General features: G+C 42.4%; 1 protein-coding gene across 2 annotated transcripts in view; it reads right to left on the bottom strand.

Annotated features, from left to right (window-relative positions):
• The window catches only part of LRP1 (LDL receptor related protein 1), a 312,569-nt gene that overhangs the window by 199,264 nt on the left and 92,640 nt on the right, over window positions 1–20,665 (bottom strand). For both annotated transcript variants that reach the window (XM_063427333.1, XM_063427338.1), the window contains exon 3: window positions 856–993. In XM_063427333.1, coding sequence (XP_063283403.1) covers window positions 856–993 — 138 coding nt within the window. The remainder of the gene's footprint in view (window positions 1–855; window positions 994–20,665) is intronic.

Below are 20,665 nucleotides of genomic sequence, written 5' to 3'. Positions count from 1 at the left end.
TGTATTACACAGAAATAAGGATGCAACAAAAAGGACATAGGGTACCATGGTAAATGGGGTTGTGGTGGACAGTGAGGGTATACTACTAAAGTACACATGACTTGCCGTTGTCCTGTAATCACATTACACATATATAAACTATTAAAAATCTTTCAGTGGCATAAGCCCAGGTTATATATACACACAAACACACACACACACACACACACACACACAGAAATACACCCCAGCACCCACTTTTGGTCCCTGTGAAAGTTAAGTGCCCTTAGCTACTCCATGTACCCACTTTAAGGACAGCCATTATCATAGTACCGACATGCATTATTAAATAACTCCCTATAACAAAATAATTAACAAAAGAAACAAAAATAAAAAAAAAATAAAACTATATTATGAGAAGTGGTTAACCATAACACGTTTGGTAGGAGCTTGTTTGAACACCACAATACTTTGCTTCTGTACATCATTTATTTTAATGTATTGAATTCTGTATTGTATGAAAGAAAGCTGTAGGCCTGATTTGAATAACTACTGCACAATAAAAAAATAAAATAACATTTAAATCAAGATTTGTAAAGATTGTTTTTTTCTAGAAGCGGTTTGCGGTGTGCTTTTCTATAATGGAAGTACATCTTTCAACAGAGCCGAATGCCAGGCTACATCAATTGGAACTGCAAGATATAGATCAATTGAAAGGGGTTTTGGACAATCTTGTACCATACATTTTAATAATCTATTGATTGTATTGCAATTTTTTTTTTTTTTAATCTTGTTTTGTTTCTGGGTTTTTTTTTTTTTTTTTAAAGTACCGTTTTGTCTCCTTCGATTCCATTTATCAAACTAGATCAAACTTACCCCTGCAGAATGGACCTTCGTCTGATCCGTGGGGGCAGTCGTCACGCCCATTACACAGCTTGCTCATTGGTATACACAGTTCTGTTCCTAAGCAGTGTTGCTCATTCGGCTGGCATTTCGATATTGTGCTTTGCGGACCTGATGAAATGGATGACAAATATGTTAACCAGTTATGGACATTGCCCTAAACATTTAATACAAATATTATACTGATTAAGCAAACCCACGGCTTCCTGGCAAGTCTTCATCAAGGATTAATTATCTAGCTTATTAATTTCTCTTTATTATGAAACTGAAAATACTGTGCAATATGATACATACTGTGGCTATTTAAACATTTTATAGAATGGGGCACATTTGGATTTCAAATAGATCACTAAAGTAACACTGAAACAGTGACTTCAAGACCATTTTCTTTGACTTGCATCAAACATAAATGCTGTAATTTTCTTTGAAGGCACATACTGGATCAGAGGGGAGACCGTTCTAAAATAAAACTTTAGACAGATAAAATAAAGCTAACATATTTAAATTGAAGGCATAGTATTAATGGTTTGCTTTTTGATCCATTGTTAAATCAGATTACAATTTAAGACTCAAAAAAGTTAGTTTTTTCACCCGTTTTGTGGCAAGTGGGGTGACGGGGTGAGGCACCAAAGGTTAAACAGACTACTCAGCATCATGAATAAAAAAAATAAAAAGATATATACATACAAAATAACACAATAAGGGGGGAGCGAATTATGGGATTTGATACAATCATAGTATTTCTTTAGGAAACAATTTATTTAGAAACCTCAACCACATCCCCTTCCCAGCAGAAGCTTCAGATTTGCAGAAAATAAGAAACATTCGGACATAATGGGCAGAACTACAGCTTTAAATGTCTCCCTATTTTTTTTTTTAAATCTCTTCTAATTTAAAAAAAAAAAATTAAAAAATGCTGGGGATGTCTGACAAGCAGGTAAATCCACCGGTATGTGAAATTATTCAAAATGTAGACTTTCTGTTTCTCTCAATGAAACTGGCTTATTGCTTAGAAAGCTGATCTAATTTAGAAAGCTTTTCCCACAGTCCAGCAAATACACAAACCTAGCAACCATTTGACAGCAAACTGCAAGGAATGCATACTAAGAGAGAGTGAGATAACAGTGAAAACGTTCTCTCCTTGACAAGCTGTAACACAGTTTATACACAGGATCGGTTCATCTGTGTGTGCACACGTGTGTGTGTTTGAGCAGTCCTGTGTTTGCAGTGGTCTTATTTCCGTTCAGCAAAGCATTTTTCCCCATTAATGTCTTCATGCATTTTCTGGGTATCTTTAAATGTAGCAATTCTGGGAATTACTGAGGTGTACTCAAGCAAACCAGAGTGCGAAAGAAATGGCTGTTTATTCAGTTTAATATAAATTCTACTAATGGTAATTTCTTGTTTTCCATCTTTGGAATAAATATAAATAAAAAGTACATGGACACACTCTTTACCATAAGAAAAAAAAAAACATAAGAAAATATTGCAATTGCAGAATATTAATGTTGATTTAGAAAGAAAAATCCCAGCAGCAGTTAATTATACGATATCAACTTTGTAAAGTGCCTAGTTATGGGATATAGATAGAAACCATACGCTTAAAACAAATTAAAAATAAAAGAAAATCTTGAAATTAAAAAAAGCACATAAAAAAGCACATAAATTAAATAAATACCAGCTTATTATCAGTAAAATAGGAGACTACTAAAAAGTAGACTGTGCCATGGTTTTTATAACTACACTATTCAAATTAGACAGTGGACAGTTAACTTCAATGCCCAAGTACACAGATAAAAATAATAAACCCCTATCAGTTAGGCTTGGCAAATAAGAATGTGTTCTCATTGGATTGCCTATAACCTCTGTATTTAGCACTAAAAACACATGGCATCCATTTCCTGATAGATTGATAGATTGTGCATATCAAAAAGTATGTATTCAGTGCCCACCCTACAGTTTGCTGCTGGCATTAAAACAATGTTTTCTGATAACCATTATTCCTTACATCCAGTGTCCCAGCATTTGCTGGGACCATTTAAATAAATGAGAATAAATACATTAAACTAGGCAGCTGGCAAGGGCAGATTCTGACTGCCAGTGTCTGGTGGTAAACATTGGATTAAAGAAAGAAAGGCCAGAATACTAATGAAACATTGAAGTCCCTCTAACAGAGGTTATGCATTCAAACCATTATACATTAGCACCAGTGCTTTGATTCTGCCAATTGGACCTGTTTACAAGACGTCATTGGAATCTTGTGACTGCTTGGCATCATGGTCATCCATATTTAGCGATATACACACACACACACAAAGAGTTATCCTGTTTCATTAAAACAGAATTTGACACAAATTACATACAGGAAATTGTGGGAGACAAGAACAAGGAGTTTTAATTCAAATGAGTCTATTTAGAATGGATAACAAGATTGGAGAGGTGCTACTGGAAAGCAGTCAGTGAATATCCCTGCTGCACAGCAAAGAGCTGTTTAGCATACTTTCCAGACGCCATCCCCCACCTCCCCCTTCAATATTCCCATCCCTCAGTCTCCCTCCTTCTCCTCCTCGGATGCTGCTCACATGAGAGAAAAGGGAAGATAAGGTTCCTTCTCCATCATGGGTTTCCATTCCAGGCAATAAAATGTAAAAAACACATTTAGAATCTTGTTCATTGGTTTAGTATTTGTAATAAAGAACTTCCAATGTTGATCCAAGTATATTTTTCAAATTTATACGATGTACTTTTTGAATGATAAAATATAAATCACCTTGTAAGAAATGATCTACAATGGGGGATGGGGCAAGGCATTCAGGATACAGAAATATTTAAATGAACCAACAACCAATTCTCACAAAGGCTTTTAGAGAAATTAAATCGGAACTAAACACCTGGGGCAAAGTGGTTGTTTATCTTCCAAGATACAAATGAAAGTGGAGGAAAGGAAAGGAAAATGCCAAGGACAGGATGGAAGAAGTAGGGGAAAAGGACAAATATGGAACAATTTAATCAACAAAGCAACGTAAAGAAAAGAAAAAAAGCATAACTATATAGACAGACAGACAGATATACATTACATGATCTTCCCATTGTTTCCATGGACAGATTAGGTTTTGATGCCTTAATGAGTTAATGAAGGATGTTTGTTTATTTCATGCAATTATTTACTGTAATGAACAGGACACGTCCGCCATGCAGTCTAGGGGCACTTATCTCTAGCATAGCCAGGACAAGTATGCCTTAATACCTTCCATCAAAGGGTGTATGGAAGTAAAACAAGCAGGTGGGCAAGATGGAGGCGCTCACAATGGGAAGTCTTTCCATAAAGTATGCAGGCCAGCCAAATGTGCATTCATGGAAGGGTGACAGACAGGCACTCTTGCCGGCCCAACATAGGGTACACCATTAGCAGATTAAGACTATGGGCAGAGCACTTCAGGATCAGTGTCCAGGGGATACCCATCACAGTGAGTGCGCCCAATGATGCATCATGGGAACCCCACATTTAGAACTTTCAGTCAAACTTGGGACAGGTCTTAGTCTGACAGACATTAGGAAGAGCATAACCTGGAACAATTTTATTGATGGCAGTTGAAATAGCTGCTGCTAGGATCTGTAACTTTCACTAAGCTCTAGCACCACTGGTAGAGCATCATGTCACGTAGTAAAAACAAGACAAATACAACCATATATTACCAATCAAGTTATCTCGCATAATCCATCAGAGAAAAAAAAACAAACAACAAATGACAAATAGAATCAAATAAATTATAACATACAAACAATTCATTCAGTTTTTCAGTGTAAGAAAATAAACTAATCAAGAACAAGTAACGTAAATAAATGTACACAGACTTGCAAAAAAGTTTAGCATTTAGCTATATGTATAGAACACAAAAAAAGCCAATTCGTACTATCCCCTGAATCGCATGCCTGGCATCACTGTGGCGGTAAATGGAAGCGAAGATTGGAGTAATTATACTTTGTCTCTTCTTTCAGCTGTGCTTCAAGGTACTTGGCTTAAGTTACGTAGCCACGTGGCTGAAGCAGCTTAGAGGTGTCAGGTTTAGAATTACACATAGATCACAAATACAAAAGCACACCTTTAAAACAGTGCTTCTGTCATTCACTCTCTTTTCTCATATTTTTTTTAATCTAAAACCATAATGCAACCATAACCTCAACAGCAAATAAACTAGGTTATTAAATGATCATCATAACACCCAATAAATGTCTAGGGCTTGAGAGAATTCCGTCTTCCTCTAATGCAGATCACCATTTTCAAATAGGTAATCTAAGGTCACTCTAGCAGTTATGCTGCCTATAATGTCCTGGCAACTTCCCTTTGTTTCAAATTATATAGGAAAGATTTTACATAAACCAGGACTCTTCACAGCACACAGACTGAACCCTCATCATTCCCATTGTTAATGTGACATTAATCCTTTCATGTTGTCAATGTCAGTGTTATTATCCAACCACTAGCGACTGGTTGAGAGTACTCTGCCAAAACATCCCAAGCGACTTCAGCCAGTGCAGCCGATACGTTACTTAGTGTCCTTTTAAGCTACAGTGTTTTGCATCACTCTTTTTCAATTAAATTTTTTTCTGTGGTCAGGATGCTTGCAGACAGAGGCCCCTCAAACTCATTGCAATGATTTACCTCAATATGTCAAAGCAGTCTAGAAGTCTAGGCCTTCACTCCACTAGATAATTGGGGTCACTGTATAAATAATGTATAAATGTGAGGTCTGATTCATAAAATATGCAAAGCTTGCAGTCTTTAAGAATGAAAAACAGGATTTGTTACTCAAGCCCTGTCTAATATTTTGAAATATATGTTTGTTTTTCCTGGTTTTCTCCATGTATGTTCAGAATTATGGAAGGTATCTTAAAGGGTACAAGTCACTTCTCTGGAATTTGCAGCATTAAAACAAATCTCTGAAAAATCCATGTGCTGTACACTTTTCTTTTATTTTGTTAGCTCTTAGAAACTAGTCCTGAATCTTATAACAAGGTGGACATGAAGCCAACATGGAGGGCTGCGTTCTATGATAAAAAGTATGAATTTATATGTACATTCTTGCATTTTACACGCCACAAGCAAATATTTGTTAAATATAGCGGAACATTATAAAAAAAAATAGAACAAAATCCTGGGAAGTGACCGTTTCCCTTTAAATATATATTTCTACAACTTTTTAGATGCTTATTCTTAAAATATAAATATTAATAAACAGGTCAAGTGCAAAAAACATTTTCTTGGAAACCAGGCTAAAAGACTTACTTTTCTATTCACCAGGGCTAAATGTTCCCTCACCAATGGCTAGTTGAAAATTTGAGAGAGACATACAGACAGACACACAAATGCATATGCACTCGCACACAGATTGGATTAAGACAAGGTTGTCCCAATGGTAAGCAAAGGTTTAGTCAACAACATTTAGCTAAATATAATCTTTAGATACAGTGTATCTTTTAAAAACAGACAGTCAAATCACTTGGACAATGCTGGATGAAGCAAACAAACCACTGAGCTCTCAGCCGGGTCCACTGAAGAGTTCTTTAATGTCTACCTTTACACTCACATCAGCCCGGAAGGGAAAGAGATAAGATGTTCCAATTTAATTATGTGAGGCTTTATAATTGGTCTAAAATGCTGGCTTTTATTTACCTTAAACAAAATTCAATTTACTCCTAATGTTCTCTGGAGAAAGAGCTGGAGGGATAAACCGAGAGACTTGTGAGCATTAAATCCGCTAGATTTTCATAAGAAGTTTGTTACATAAAAAGGACAAAGTGCTACTAATTTGAAACAGCAGTATCCACCAATGTCCTCAAAAGAACAACTGCGGTCTTCTATTCTTCGTCGTTGCGAAGACACAAATAACTGCTAAGGCTTTATTATTTATTTATTTAATTAATTAATTCTGATTTAGTTAGTCCATGTACAGCAATGGTTCACCTTTTATGAAAGTCATAAATTATCATCAACCCCTATAACCTACCGGTATATAGAAAATAAATAAATAGCAGAAAGAAAACAGCAGGGAAAACAGTGTTGACAGACAAGATAGGTTAAGAGGTCCCTGCATAAAAACAAGTTTATAACATAGTACAAGTATTAATACAGTTTTTACAACATAAAAGGTTAAAAACTATCAAGCCACCTGCATAATTTATCGGTCTATCTACTATCTATCTACCCACACAACAAGCCTGATATTGGTCACTGGCTATGGTGCATCTCTGATTAAGCTAGTTTACATTTTCATGCATGCAGTTTCTTGGATTTCCGTAGGTATTCCATACCTCCCAAATCTCTCCATTTAGGATGATAGTCCGTCTTTTGGGCTCAAACCCCTCTGTCCCTTGATTCTATTCTAAGGTCCCTCTTTTCTAGGACCGTGTGTGCGTGCGTGTGCGCGCGTGTTCCACAGCAATCAAATTCACTGTAATGTGTCTTGAAACTACAATAAATGTGTTTAGACATATGTGTAAATAAGATATATTGTTCTTGTTGTGAATTACAGTTTAGTTTCATATTAGAGTCTCATGTTTTTTTCAGAACACCCTCGAGCCTTGCCACTAACCCTAGAATTAAAAAGTATACATCTTTGGTCATTTAAAATGCAAGAATGGTTGAATATAACAATAACTGCTAGCTAAAAACTTGTAGTACCCTCACCTATTCCAGAACCAAGTAACACTCTGTTCCAAAATCAAGTGCTGCTGATATTTGATTGGAGGAGCACATCATTTGGGTTGCACATGCCTAGTTCAAAACCACTGCTACTCTATGAGAAGCAATGGATTGGAGGAGATTGCGGTTGATACCAGCTTGGATGCAGATATCACCAGAGAACGGCTGCAGCAGCAGATGAGTTCCTGTGCTGGAAATGAGGCGAGTAATCCCTTTTTAAATTCAAATTTATTTATTTTTAAAGACAAGCGGGATGGACAAAGAGCTGGAAAAAAAGGCACCCTATAGTTCCGAAATAACAATTGCATATTCTGTATTATTAAAAGAAAATGATATGGCAGTGTTCCACGGCATGGATGTGGGTGCTTTTATTTTATTTAACTTTTTTAAATAAATAACCATGGTACTTTAGCTATTTGTCCTCTAAATGTCATAGTGCTGTTCGCGCATCATGGGGAATGCATCTCAAAAATCTGGAGTGACAATGCCAGCCATCACCGATTTAGAAATCACGTCACAAGGTAAAATTATAATCTTTTACAATAAAGATAATGTCATGAGATCCAGCAACATTGCCTTCACATCATGGCGTCGAATGAAACCCTAGTCATAAAAGATATTGAGCTAGAATCTTCATTACTCTCAATCGGTCTGCCTGACCAAACCAAGTAAGTAAAATGCCATTCCACACAAGTGGAAATATTATTTTCAACACATCATTGTTAAGTAATAAATACCAATACTTTCTGTTAGAGAATTAAATAATAAAATAAATCACAACAGCTGTTTGACAAGAGTCCTTGAACATGTTATGTTTTACAGTTCCCAAAGCACAGAAGCATCCAGTGGAGGAGTAAATCATCACGAGGAAAAAGGTAGGCAAATTAAGTGACTGTTCAAGGACATGGACAAATTTTGCGTTTTACAATGTGGGTAAAACAAAACTAGCTATTCTTATTAAAGTTCAATGGACATTTGTAGTAATATTTACCAAAGTGAGAATTGTCAGGAATTTAAAGGAACACTAGTCACCAAAACATCTTTAGCTTAATGAAGCAGTTTTGGTGTATAAATCAAGCTCCTGCAATCTCACTGCTCAATTCTCGGTCATTTAAAAGTTAGATCACATTGTTTAAGCAGCCATAGGGACACCTCCCTGCATGTGACTTATTATTATTAATACCAACAAATTCCATAGCGCTTTACAGTGGGTGGACAAACAGACATGTAGTTATAACCAGACAAGTTGGACACACAGGAACATAGGGGTTGAGGGCCCTGTTCAATGAGCTTACATGCTAGAGGGAGTGGGGTAAAATGACACAAAAGGTAAGGATAGTATTAGACTAGTGACAGTTGCAAGAGAGGAATCAGTCGGGAGCTATTAACAGTTAAATTGATACGCTTTTATGAAGAAGTGGGTTTTTAATGTTTTTTTTGAAGGAGTGGAGACTTGGTGAGCATCTAACGGAGGGGGGGAGATGTGAGTTCCACAGGAATGGTGCAGCCCTCGAGAAGTCTTGAAAGCGAGCATCAGAGGTGGGAGTACGGACAGAAGATAGACCTACACTGCCTTCCTAAACACTTCCTGTAAAGAGTCGTCTAATATTTACATTTAGGCAAATTATGTTTAATTTTGAATTTCTTATCTCTTGCCAATTTAATAGCTTGCTAGACCCTACAGAAGCCTCTGGTATGTAATTAAAGTAGTAGTAGAGCAGAAATGAATAACTTTTAAAGTAAGCTATATCCGATTAAAAATGAAACCATGTTTTTATGCAGGCAGTGCCAGTCAGTCAAAGTCATGGCAGGTGTGGCTAGGGCTGTGTAAACAAAAAAAAAGAAAAGTGTCTTAACTGCTAAATGGCAGTGAATAGAGCAGTGAAACTTCAGAAGCATGATGTATACACAAAAGTGAAGCTAAAATAAAGTCACCTATGCTTCCAGTTCAGATATTTTAGTAAGATTTGAAATATACCTTGAATATTCTTTGAATTGTCCACAATTCTCACTTTAGTAAATAACCCAATTTAAAAATATATATTTATAAAAGTTACGTTAACATTACGGCCATATTTCTAAAGTTTTACAGATTTGTGTATTAGTGGCACAGTGCCAGAGGGTGCAAGAGGAATATACTTCTTTATCATGTTTTTGCAGGAATCAGATTATCTTAAAAAGGCCCATAGCAAAAAGGCATTACATGTTTTAAGTCACACAAGCAAAATGCTAACTTGCCCATCACAGAGAGGGACACCCTGCTACTTCCCAATGTAAACCATCCACTTGACCCCAAGAGTCATTCAGAATACAGGAAAGTGTTTAAGGTCACCACAATTCCACCCAGCACCATCAACAGTGAGTGGGTACTTTATGTGTAAACAAAGACCCCCTAGCAGGGCTCTCTATCCAGAGATAAACAAAAACAAACAATCTCTTCCCGTTTCAAGCCTTCTAACTACATGACTACTGTCCTGTAGAGCACAAGGTGGCTAAACCTGCCCAATGTATAGCACTGCTTTATGTGGCCTAGAATGTAAAAAGAACAAAGAATGAGATAGATAGGACATTAAAAGATAAGAAAAAGAAATGGGCAAGGGGAGGGCATGTAACAGGGCAGTGGGAAAATTGCATGAAAAGGGAGTTGGAGATGAAATAACTTGAGGAAATCATGGAGGAGAAAATAGGGGAGTGTAGAAAACGGTGAGCAGCAAAGAGGAGTAGGGGTGACAAAAATTACCCAGATGTCTACATCCAGAAGGAAAATGGGCAACTTGGTAACCAGGTGGTGAGACTACAGTATATTAAATGAAAGACCCAATGCAGCATGAGAAAAAAAAGCATTAAGTGGGAGGGGCCCTGCTTACCAATCAAAAATACTGTTATGGTCTGCAACCCAAAATATGTGATCCCATCATATTTTAATTAATGTATGTTAATACAAACTTTTGAGTAAAACTGGTTTCAACTAATCCCAAACAGGCATAAGGAGCGGGACAAAAAAACTTCACAATTGTACCATCATGTTTCTGATCGGTTTAATCTGTAGTACACCTATACAGACACTCCTCACTTACCGACCGGGTTCTGTTCCACGACCCGGTCATAGAACGAATTGGTCGGTAAGTGAGGAGTTAAGGGATTCCCTGCTCTGGTGCTTTAGTAGATGTTTAGGGAAATTTCCCAGAACATAGAACGCAGCAGAGCAGGGAATCCCTCTAATTCCCAAGACGGCACTTACCACTCTGCGAGTGAGCTGGTCATAAGTGCGAGCCGTTGTAAAACAAGTAGGTCGCAAAACGAGGACCACCTGTAAGCTTCTTTCTCTCCAGTTCACGTTTACTTTTTTGTGATCTATGCTTAAAATGTAAAGATTATAACCTAAGACACAATGTAATTGTCACATTTCTAAAAAAAACTATATAATTGACACCAATTATAAATTGTACTTTTTTTGGAACTATTGTCTTGTTGATTTTTACAAATAAACCTACACAAATGATACAGGAAGTAATATTTATTGCTCTTAACTTTTGTGTAAATAATTTGCAAACGACACTATTGTCTGTTTAATGGTTGCCAACATTTTTAAGAAAGATAAAAGTATGGTTTGTTTTTTTCTGATTCCTATATTTGTTTAGATAATGATTTGTTATTTTAACTCACTAGAATACATTGCACCATCTAAAAAAACAAAACAAAAATAATCTAGTATTTTCTAAGAAATGATTTACATCTCCCTATCTGCCAGAAGTTAAATTCACCATGTATATAAAATGTCCTGCTAAATATTCAATACATAACGTGAGGGATCTCATGCATTTGGAAATCACTAGCACACAATGTCAAAAAGCCAGTTTATCTTTGTCCTTTGATGTGGCTTTGCTGGGAATTGTGGGAACCGCGAGGGAGCAAGATAGTCAGCTCTGCCCCCTTCCCCAGTCCTCCTGTGGTATCAGAGACTGTCAGACAAGGACAGTCTCAGGGGGTGGTGAAGGGGAGAAATAGATAGACACAGGGGAAGGGGGATTAAAGAGACAGAGGGGGCGAGAGAGAGAGACACAGGGGAGGGGGAGAAAGACAGAGGGACAGAGGAAGCAAGAAAGAGACAGAGGAGGAGAAAGACACAGGGAGAAGGTAAAGGGGGAAGAAAGAGACAGATGGGGAATAGAGAGACACAAGGGGATGGGGGAAGAGAGGGAAAGAGAGACACAGAGGGAAGAAGGAGAATAGAGAGACACAGGGGAGGGAGGAGAGAGATGTGGGGGAGAGACAGACATGGAAAGGGGGGAGAAAAAGACAGAGGGGGAATACAAAGATGGGGGAAAGAGTGACACAGAGGAAGGGGGATAATGAAACAGGGTGAAGAGAGACACAGGGAGAGGGGAAAAAGAAGGAGAGGGGAAAAAGAAACAGAGGGGGAAGAGACTGGAGAGGAGAGGGGAGAATTGTTGACTTGTTGGTTGTCGAATGATTATTAAGATTACATTAATAGAAAATAGAATAATATTTACTGCACCGTAAATTCTGGTCTTCAGAAAAATGAGTTTTGAAAAGAAAACGACAGCTTCTAACACTGCTCTGCTTAAATTTTAAGTTATTGAACGTGCAAAGGAAGCCAATAATAGTGTAGCATCAGCGAAAAAAGATATTGGAGAAAAAAAACTAGGCTAAATTGCAAGCCATGCCGAAGTCGAAGAAAGCATTACGTTTCAAAGCTACACCTTTTGATGGAATGTAAAAGGATTTGAATGACTGGATAATAGAATGCAGACAAAACGGATATGTTGTGAATCACTTGAGCATTCGAATACAAGCACTTCAGATGGTTAAAAAAAATATATATATTTTTTTAAAAAAATATTCGTCAACTAAGGATATGGTACGATTTAGAGCATCGCCTGGTTGGTGCACACGATTCATGAACCAATACGGATGGTGTTTTCGTCAGCGAACAAAGAGCGCTCAGAAGCTGCCTAAAGAGCTTGACGAAAAGGTCATTTCATTCCAAAAATTCATTATCAAACAGACGAAAGAATGGGGCAGGCGACCAGGTTCCGCGCTAAGAAAATGTCCGTCATTATTGGTGTTGGATATGTTCTGCGCGCATATAACAGAGAATGTGAAGGACAAAGCAAAGAAAATGGCGACCACGTTAGCAGTGATTCCAGGCGGCCTAACATCAATGCTCCAGCCATTGGATGTCTGTCTCAACAAGACAGAACGGATTGTGCAACATGCGGCAACAATGAATGTGTTCTAGCCAAGCAAAGTTAATGAAAGGAGGGAACTTGATGAAACAGACATTGATTTGATAACGAAATGGGTAAAGGATGCTTGGGATTCAATATCACCAGAAATTATCAAGACGTCGTTCCTGAAATGCGGAATTAGTAATGCTATGGATGGATCAGAGGAGGACGCCATCCATGAAGAGAAAGATGAATCAGCTTCACATACCGATTTAACAGATGGCGACAGCGAAGATGACATTTACGCTGATGGCATCACCGAAGAACAGTTTCATGATTTATTCGGACATTCTGACGATAACAAGTCGGAGTTTGATGGATTTGTATAGGCCGAACAAGGTTTGTGCTATTTCGGAGGACACGAATAATTATTCCATGTAATAAATTTAAGGGATTTGTTACAGTCAATAAATTAAGTGTTCCTGTTCATGATTGCTCATTTTTTAATCCAGTTTTTAGCAGACATGTTTGATTATTTCAGGATCTTTAGAAAGCGGTGGCCAGAGCGGAAATGGGTAGCTAGGATTGGATGAGAGTGTCAGCTGAAACTTTTCAGCTTTTTTTTTTTTTTTTTAAATCTGTTTATTAAGGCAGAGTAAATAGCATAGAGCTGGCTCGCAGGCCAGATAACAGAGTAATGTTTTCAAGACATAAGCAAGACATGTATACAAAGTTTAGAATCTAGTAAGTTGCAATGTAGACAGGAGCAATACGATTAACCAATATCAGATCAGGAGATCCGAGCTTCAGCTTGTGGGTCAATAACATTTTCCCATCTGTCAGGCTCAGACATATAAAATGAGTATCACCTCAGAATATTCCAGAGACATTTGCGTGGGTGCATAACTGACTATTCTAGGTGTGATGTTGCTTTAGGTTGGACAGAAACCATTGGCATGACCCATCCCAGGAAAGCAGAGTTATAATAATTGGGTTAACCGTCAGCATCGTAGAGGTTAGAGTTCTGGGTCTGTGAAAGACAATACAGATCACTTCCTCATCACTTCCATTACATAACCCCTCTACCTAGTGTATTCCCAGATAAGAGCCAATATTCAGGATCTAAGACTCTGCGCTGGTGGGAAAATATCCCTCAGGACAGTGTTCCACAGCGGAGCTCGAGACATATCCACCGGCTAGCACACCCAGCAAACCACCAAACCATTCAAAGAGGGGTCATTTGATCGCCCATGTCAAAGGTTACTATTTCTCAATGCATAAGTTTGTACGGGCGCCACCCCGGGGCAATGAGTCGGTGAGCTAAAGCGGTGGTTGTCCAGATTTGATAAGTGTCCAGCGCAACCTAGGTCTCCTGGGTCCCCGAGGGCATCCCCGGAGATCATGGCTTACCGTCTGCTATCAAGTCTGACCTCAGGAAAGTCGGTAGTCGGTAGTCAGGTCAGTCATGTACCGTGAGATGTCAACTATCCATCTTGTGTATGGTCTAACCAGCCCCGGACCCAGATCCCCCGTGGCCCAGAGATCAGAGAGAAGAAGGTAAGAAAAGCGGTTAGGGAGGAGGAGGCATTGGAAGCTGCGCTGCGCGCCCCCGATCGTCCCCGTTCTGTCGGCAGCCGGCAATATAGAAGAACCATGGCGCCCACATTTCAGCGTGTCTGGTTACCCGGCCCGTGATGGTAGCATGGGCCTCTTCTGCCCCCTGAATATCTTCCACTCTCTTTATCCACTCACATCTAGTCGGTACTATGTCCGTCTTCCAATGTGCCGGAATGTTAGCTTTTGCGGCGTTAAGCAGGTGCCGCAGTATCGATTTCTTGTACACTGGTACGGGTAGAGCGGAGATGTGCAGTAAAGCCAGTTCTGCATCCCACGTTGGTATGTCTCTCAGGATGAGCCGAACCGCCTCTCTAATCATGTCCCAGTAGGGAGTGATGAGTCTGCACTCCCACCAGATATGTATCACTGTACCGAGCTCCTCCTGACATCTCCAGCACGTTGGGGGAGTAGAAGGGAAGATGCGGTGGAGCAACACCGGTGTCCTATACCATAGGGATATCAGCTTATAATTTAGTTCCTGATAATAAGAGCTCATGGAGCTCTTATGTTGCCAAAGTAGCGCGGATTCCCATTGTCGGGTGGTAAGATCTTTCCCTAGTTGTCCTTCCCACTGTCGTTTAAATGCCATCCGTGTAGGGGTGCCTCCGGTGAGCAGGTGTAAGTATAGAGACGAGATTGCGTGGTCCAGGGTGGTACCTTGATCACAAAGCTGTTCAAACCACGTAAGTTCCCTGTGGAGTCGTGCATTGTGTGGTATGGAGGCTAGAAAATGTTTCAGTTGTAGGTGGCGGAAATGTGAGAGAAAAGTAGGGGGTCTATCCCCTAACAGCGATGAAAGATCTCGCAATCTTCCGCCACTGAGAACCGTGTGTATGGGTACAAATGTGCGTTCACTCTCGATAGGCCATGCCTCAGTCGGGAGCCCCCCTCCAACTTCTTCATTGTGGGTAATCGGTAACAGTGGGCTAGGCGTCGGTGACACATGTTCTTGTTCCCTCAGGGTTTGCCAGCCAAGCAGGGTCTGCGAGACTAGTCCCTCGCTAGGCGTCAGGATGGGCCGTCTTCCGGAGGATCCCCAGACCCTCGCCTCCAGCGTCGGGCCTATGAGACCTCTATCGAGGACCACACATTGTTTAGGTGTCGACGTTGAGTGCCAGTCCAGAACGCGCTGTAGGACAGCGGCCTGATAATACTTTTTGAAATCAGGGAGCGCTAGGCCGCCTTGTGCTCTAGGCCGGCACAAGAGGTCATGACGAAGCCAAGGTAGGCCCCCATGCCAGATATATTTGAGCACTCCTGATTTTAGGGCAGCAAAGAAACTCACCGGAATGGCCAGGGGTATAGTCTGTAGGAGGTAGAGAACCCTCGGAAGGATGTTCATCTTAAGCACTGCTACTCTGCCGTGCCACGTAACATGCGGATAGGACCAGTTGGAAAGATCCGTTAGGATATTTTTAAGGAGAGGCAAAAAATTGCATCCGTAAACGTCTTCCGGGTCCGTGGTCACCCATACCCCTAGGTACTTCATTTTGCCAGAGAGCCAATTGAACGCAAACTGTGGTTCCAGAGACCGGTATTCCTCCGGGGGGAGCGTGATGTTTAGTGCCTCACATTTGGAGATGTTAAGTTTGAATCCGGACAGTTGTCCGAACCTGTCAAGTTCCGAGAGGGGGCAAGGTAGCGTAATTCTGGGATTGCAGACAAAAAAGAGAAGGTCATCAGCATAGGCCGCTACTTTGTGATGAATGCCATGCCATTCATAACCCTGTATGTCCGGATTCCGTCTGATCGCTCGGAGAAGTGGTTCCAGGTGGAGTGCGAACAACAGAGGTGAGAGCGGGCATCCCTGTCTGGTTCCGTTTCGGATAGCGAAGTCGGCGGTCGTGGCCCCATTGATCCGTACCATTGCTCGAGGATCTGTGTATAAGGCAGAGATCCACGCGAGGAGCCTTTCTCCACATCCCTGCCATTGTAGCATTTCCAGCAAGTACGACCAGTTGACCCGGTCAAATGCCTTCTCAGCATCCGTGGAAAGAAGCATCAGCCGGGTCCCCTGTCTCCGAGCATGGTGTTGAACAGCAAATAGTCTCAGAGTGCTATCCCTGGCTTCCCTACCCGGGATGAATCCCGTCTGATCAGCATGAACCAGCCCGGGTAGGAGGCGTTTGAGGCGGTTCGCCAACACCTTTGTAAACAGTTTGGAATCCACATTAAGCAGAGATATCGGGCGGTAACTGCCGCAATGTAGCGGGTCTTTCCCGGGCTTCAGGAGTACAGTGATGGTAGCAGCGACTAACTCCCGGCCCAAAGGACCCCCCTCTCCGATCGCGTTAATGGCGTTGGTAAGCCGAGGCAGAAGCAACCCCGAAAACTTTTTATAATACCCCACAGAGAAGCCATCCGGGCCCGGGGCCTTCCCTGTCTTGGATGATTTTAGGGCCATGGCCATTTCATCTGCACTAATTGGGGTATCTAGGAGCGCTGCGGAGTCTCGGTCCAGCTTATCCACGTCCATGTCTGACAGATAGGTGCGGATTTTCTTGCGGTGTCTCATAGCTTCGCTTTCCCCGATCGGTGCTTGTAGATTATAGAGTTTCTCATAGTAGAGCCGGAATTCTTCTGCTATCAGCTCCGGGAAGGGAGACACCTCCCCTGAGGTCAGTCGTAGTTGGCGAATTTGCCTGTGAGGCATGGGGCCTTTTAGTAGCCGGGCAAGATATTTACCGCCTTTATTGGCGTGGGCATAATAGAAGCCCTTGGTTCGCTGCACCGCCCTGAGGTGTCGTTTCAGAAGGAGTGCTTTAAGTCGTCTCCTATGCTCCATCAGTTCTCCATAAACAGCGTTTAACTGAGATCGTTTATGACTGCGCTCAAGTGTTGAGATAGTGTGATGTAGTTCGGTCATTTCTGCCATGAACGCCTTTCGTTTTTGCGAGGCGATGCGAATAAATATGCCGCGGATCACGCTCTTATGCGCTTCCCACAAAGAGATCGGGGATATGTCCGGGGTATCATTTTCCCGAAAGTACTGCTCTAACTCACGGTGCAGCTGGTCTTTGACATCCCGATCCAGTAGTAAGGCTTCATTAAGTCTCCAGGTCCATCCAGTCGGCTTGTATAGAGGGGAGGCCAGTTCCATCTCGACTGATCCGTGGTCCGACCAGGTGGCCGGGAGAATGTTGGCTCCCAACAGGCGAGAGAGTCCTTCCTGAGCGACAAAAAGGTAATCTATCCGCGAATATCGGTTGTGAAGTGCTGAAAAATAGGTGTAATCCTTCACCGTAGGGTTCAGCACCCTCCAGCTGTCCACCAATCTCAGAGAATCCAGCGAATGTCGGATGGACCTGATGTGACGCTGTGGGATACAGCTATGACCCGTGGAAGAGTCCAGCGTTGGATCCAGTGGAGTATTGAAGTCGCCACCAACAATCAGGGTCCCATCTGAGAAGTCCTCCAATTGTTGAAGGGCATTGCGGAGAAATGGGGCTGGTCTCTTATTAGGAACATAAATAGAGGCTATCGTGTAGATCTTATCAGCTATAACTCCTTTAAGGAAGAGGTATCTCCCCAATGAGTCCTGCGCTCGATCTAGTTCTTCGAATCCCAGGTTAGCTGACAGTAGGATAGCCACACCAGTTTTGTGAGCGGAAGGGTGGTTGCCGAAGTAGTTAGTAGGGAAGTGTCGGTTGCGTAATTTGGGGTGTGACTCGCCCTTAAAATGAGTTTCTTGTAGCAGTGCGATCGCAACTTGCTTTCTTTTCAATTCCCTTAGTAGGTGCGATCTACGTTCAGGGATCTTGAGTCCTCTGCAGTTCTGCAAGATAACCTTCAAGGGTGCTTTGCGGTAAGCCCTGACGCGTAGGGTCACTACGAACAAGGGCTGCCTTGGCGCCGTGTAGAACTCCCAAGTAATGCGACAGTCAGTCCAATGCTAGGTGAAAGGGGGGGAGAGCGAGTAGGAGGGGGGGAAGATGAGAGAAAAGTTAGAGATAAGAGTAATGGGCGTAAGGTGGGTCAGCCACAGGAGTCCGGGGACCAGGGCCAGATGTCCGTAAGGAGGTTAAAAGGAGGTATGTATCCTTATCGTCGATACCCTCACAGAATTTTGGGGGGTGTCCCAAATCTACGCCCCCCACCCGAGTGAAGGGGGGTATTCCCGTGCAGCGACCAACACTAGAGGTGTTCCGTTCCGGTACCAGCCCAGGAAACCCAAGCACTCTCTATGTGGCCGCAACTACAGCACGAGTGTAAGAATGTGGAGGCACAGCTCGAGCTCCGCCCGGAAACTATCTTCCCGAGAGACAATTGGCATCCGCTCCTAACCGTTCCCCCTATCTACTGTAAAAGGGCTATGTAAATTCCCCATAGAATGACAGCGGAGTTAAGGCTTATGGATGTTAACATCAAAATAGGAGAGAAAATAAATATAGATGAGCCAGGTCATTAAGTAATTAACAGAGACAACCAGCATACCCCAGGTACTACCCCATAGCAGGGCACTCCATCGGATTCCCATACCCGCTCCTCCCTTAGGATCTCATACGGTCAGCAACCCATCTTGTGGCGTAACAGCGGGCGACGTTCACTTATCCAACCCCCCAGTACCTGAAGGCCTGCGAGAACCCCTAGGACCCATCCCCCCTATAGGGTCTCATTTATCAATGCCTGCATCTCTATATATATTCAAACAGGTAGGTAAACACTAATAAACGGCATAAACATTTTCTACCATCGAATTCTGCATTCATACTTGCATTATAGTTAGTAGGCATACTCCTCCCGGAACGGGCAGGCATGGATGGGGGGGAGAAGGGGAAAGGAGAGGAGGCGGCAGGAGGGAGGGGGTGAGGGGGGGGAAGAAGGGCGGACATCATGCAGAACAGTACCCATGCCAATATTAAGCTCGTAAAGAATGTCTACACATAAGCGTGTGTTCTCCACATAGAAACTCACATATGATTGCCACCCAAGAGGTCCCCACCCTTGAATGAAATATGTTAACACAACGAACTGGGCGGTGGCTTACAACGAAAAGGGTTAGATTGGTTGTAACCTGGCATACAATTGCTTGTCAAAAGTGATTGCATAGCTCGGTGGGGAGGTTTACTCGGCGCAACGTGCCACAAGTGCAGGCAGCCGAGTAAGGCCCTCAAAGAGTGGCAATGAAATATACAATAATATACAGTATACCAGGCAGCTGACATCCGTAAATAGCAATAACGATGTTTAAACGTACTTTCCCACACCTCCCCCCCCACCCCGACCCCGAACCCCCCACCCAAGGCCCCAACATAAGGTCCAGTGCCCAATCGAATGTCCCAAGGCATGGAGAGTTCCGTTGCTAGAGGACGACCCAGTTGAAGCGTAGACATCCACCCCCCCCCCCCCCAAACCCCCCGCCCAAACCCCAGAAACGTGCATATACAGCATGTCCTTAGCTGAGATATCGAGAAAATTATAGTACACAAAGCAGATATGGAGAGCATAAGCGTAGGAGTCCCCAATGAAACCCAACTGGGCCCAATACCCCCCTCCCAAGTGCCAAAAACAGGCCCCACAGTACCTTAGGGCTTGCAGTGTAGAGCATGCGTCTCACATGGTGGTCGGGGTTGAGTCAGCCATCTTAAGCGTAGTTCCAAGACCCAGATCCGGTGGAGGTGCAGCACAAGTTATGGGAGATGGGGTGGTTATTCCGCTGGTGATGTCGGTTCCCGGTACCTTCCTGCACGGGGGACAGAGGGAGCCCTGGCTTGTCGTTGTCTGGGTTCCCTCTGGGCTCTCGGCGGTGGGCCCAGGATCCAATTGGTGATAGGTTGTGACGGGAGACCTAGCTCTCCCATGAAGCGTGGGACTTCCTCCGGCCATCGCATAGTGATCCAGCGATTCTGATGTCTCGCCATCAAGGCAAAGGGAAAACCCCATTTGTAGACCACATTATGATCCCGTAGCGTTGCTGTGACAGGGCGGAGAGCTCGTCTGGCTTCCAGGGTGATGGGGGACAAATCATTGAAGAGTGTAACTTGGGCTCCTCTGAAGGGCCAGGATGGCCTCTCCCAGGCTTTCGTCATGATGGCATTCTTCACCGGGAATGAGCTGAGGCAGCAAACAAGATCCCTCGGTCCTTCATCCGCGTTCCTGGGCCGCAGAGCCCTATGTGCCCTCTCAAAGTGGATCTGTGGGGGCGGGGATGACTGCATAATAAGGTGGAAGAGCTCTATGAGGGTATCCGCCGCCACCTCGGGCCCTTCAGCTTCTGGTATGTTGCATCGTCTACCTCTATTATCCACATCCTCCAGATGACGGCGCATAG

The sequence above is a fragment of the Pelobates fuscus genome, chromosome 1 (genome assembly GCF_036172605.1).
Source record: "Pelobates fuscus isolate aPelFus1 chromosome 1, aPelFus1.pri, whole genome shotgun sequence".
NCBI lineage: Eukaryota > Metazoa > Chordata > Amphibia > Anura > Pelobatidae > Pelobates > Pelobates fuscus.
The sequence above is the reverse complement of the archived record's forward strand: the minus strand, read 5'-3'. Positions and strand labels throughout refer to the sequence as shown.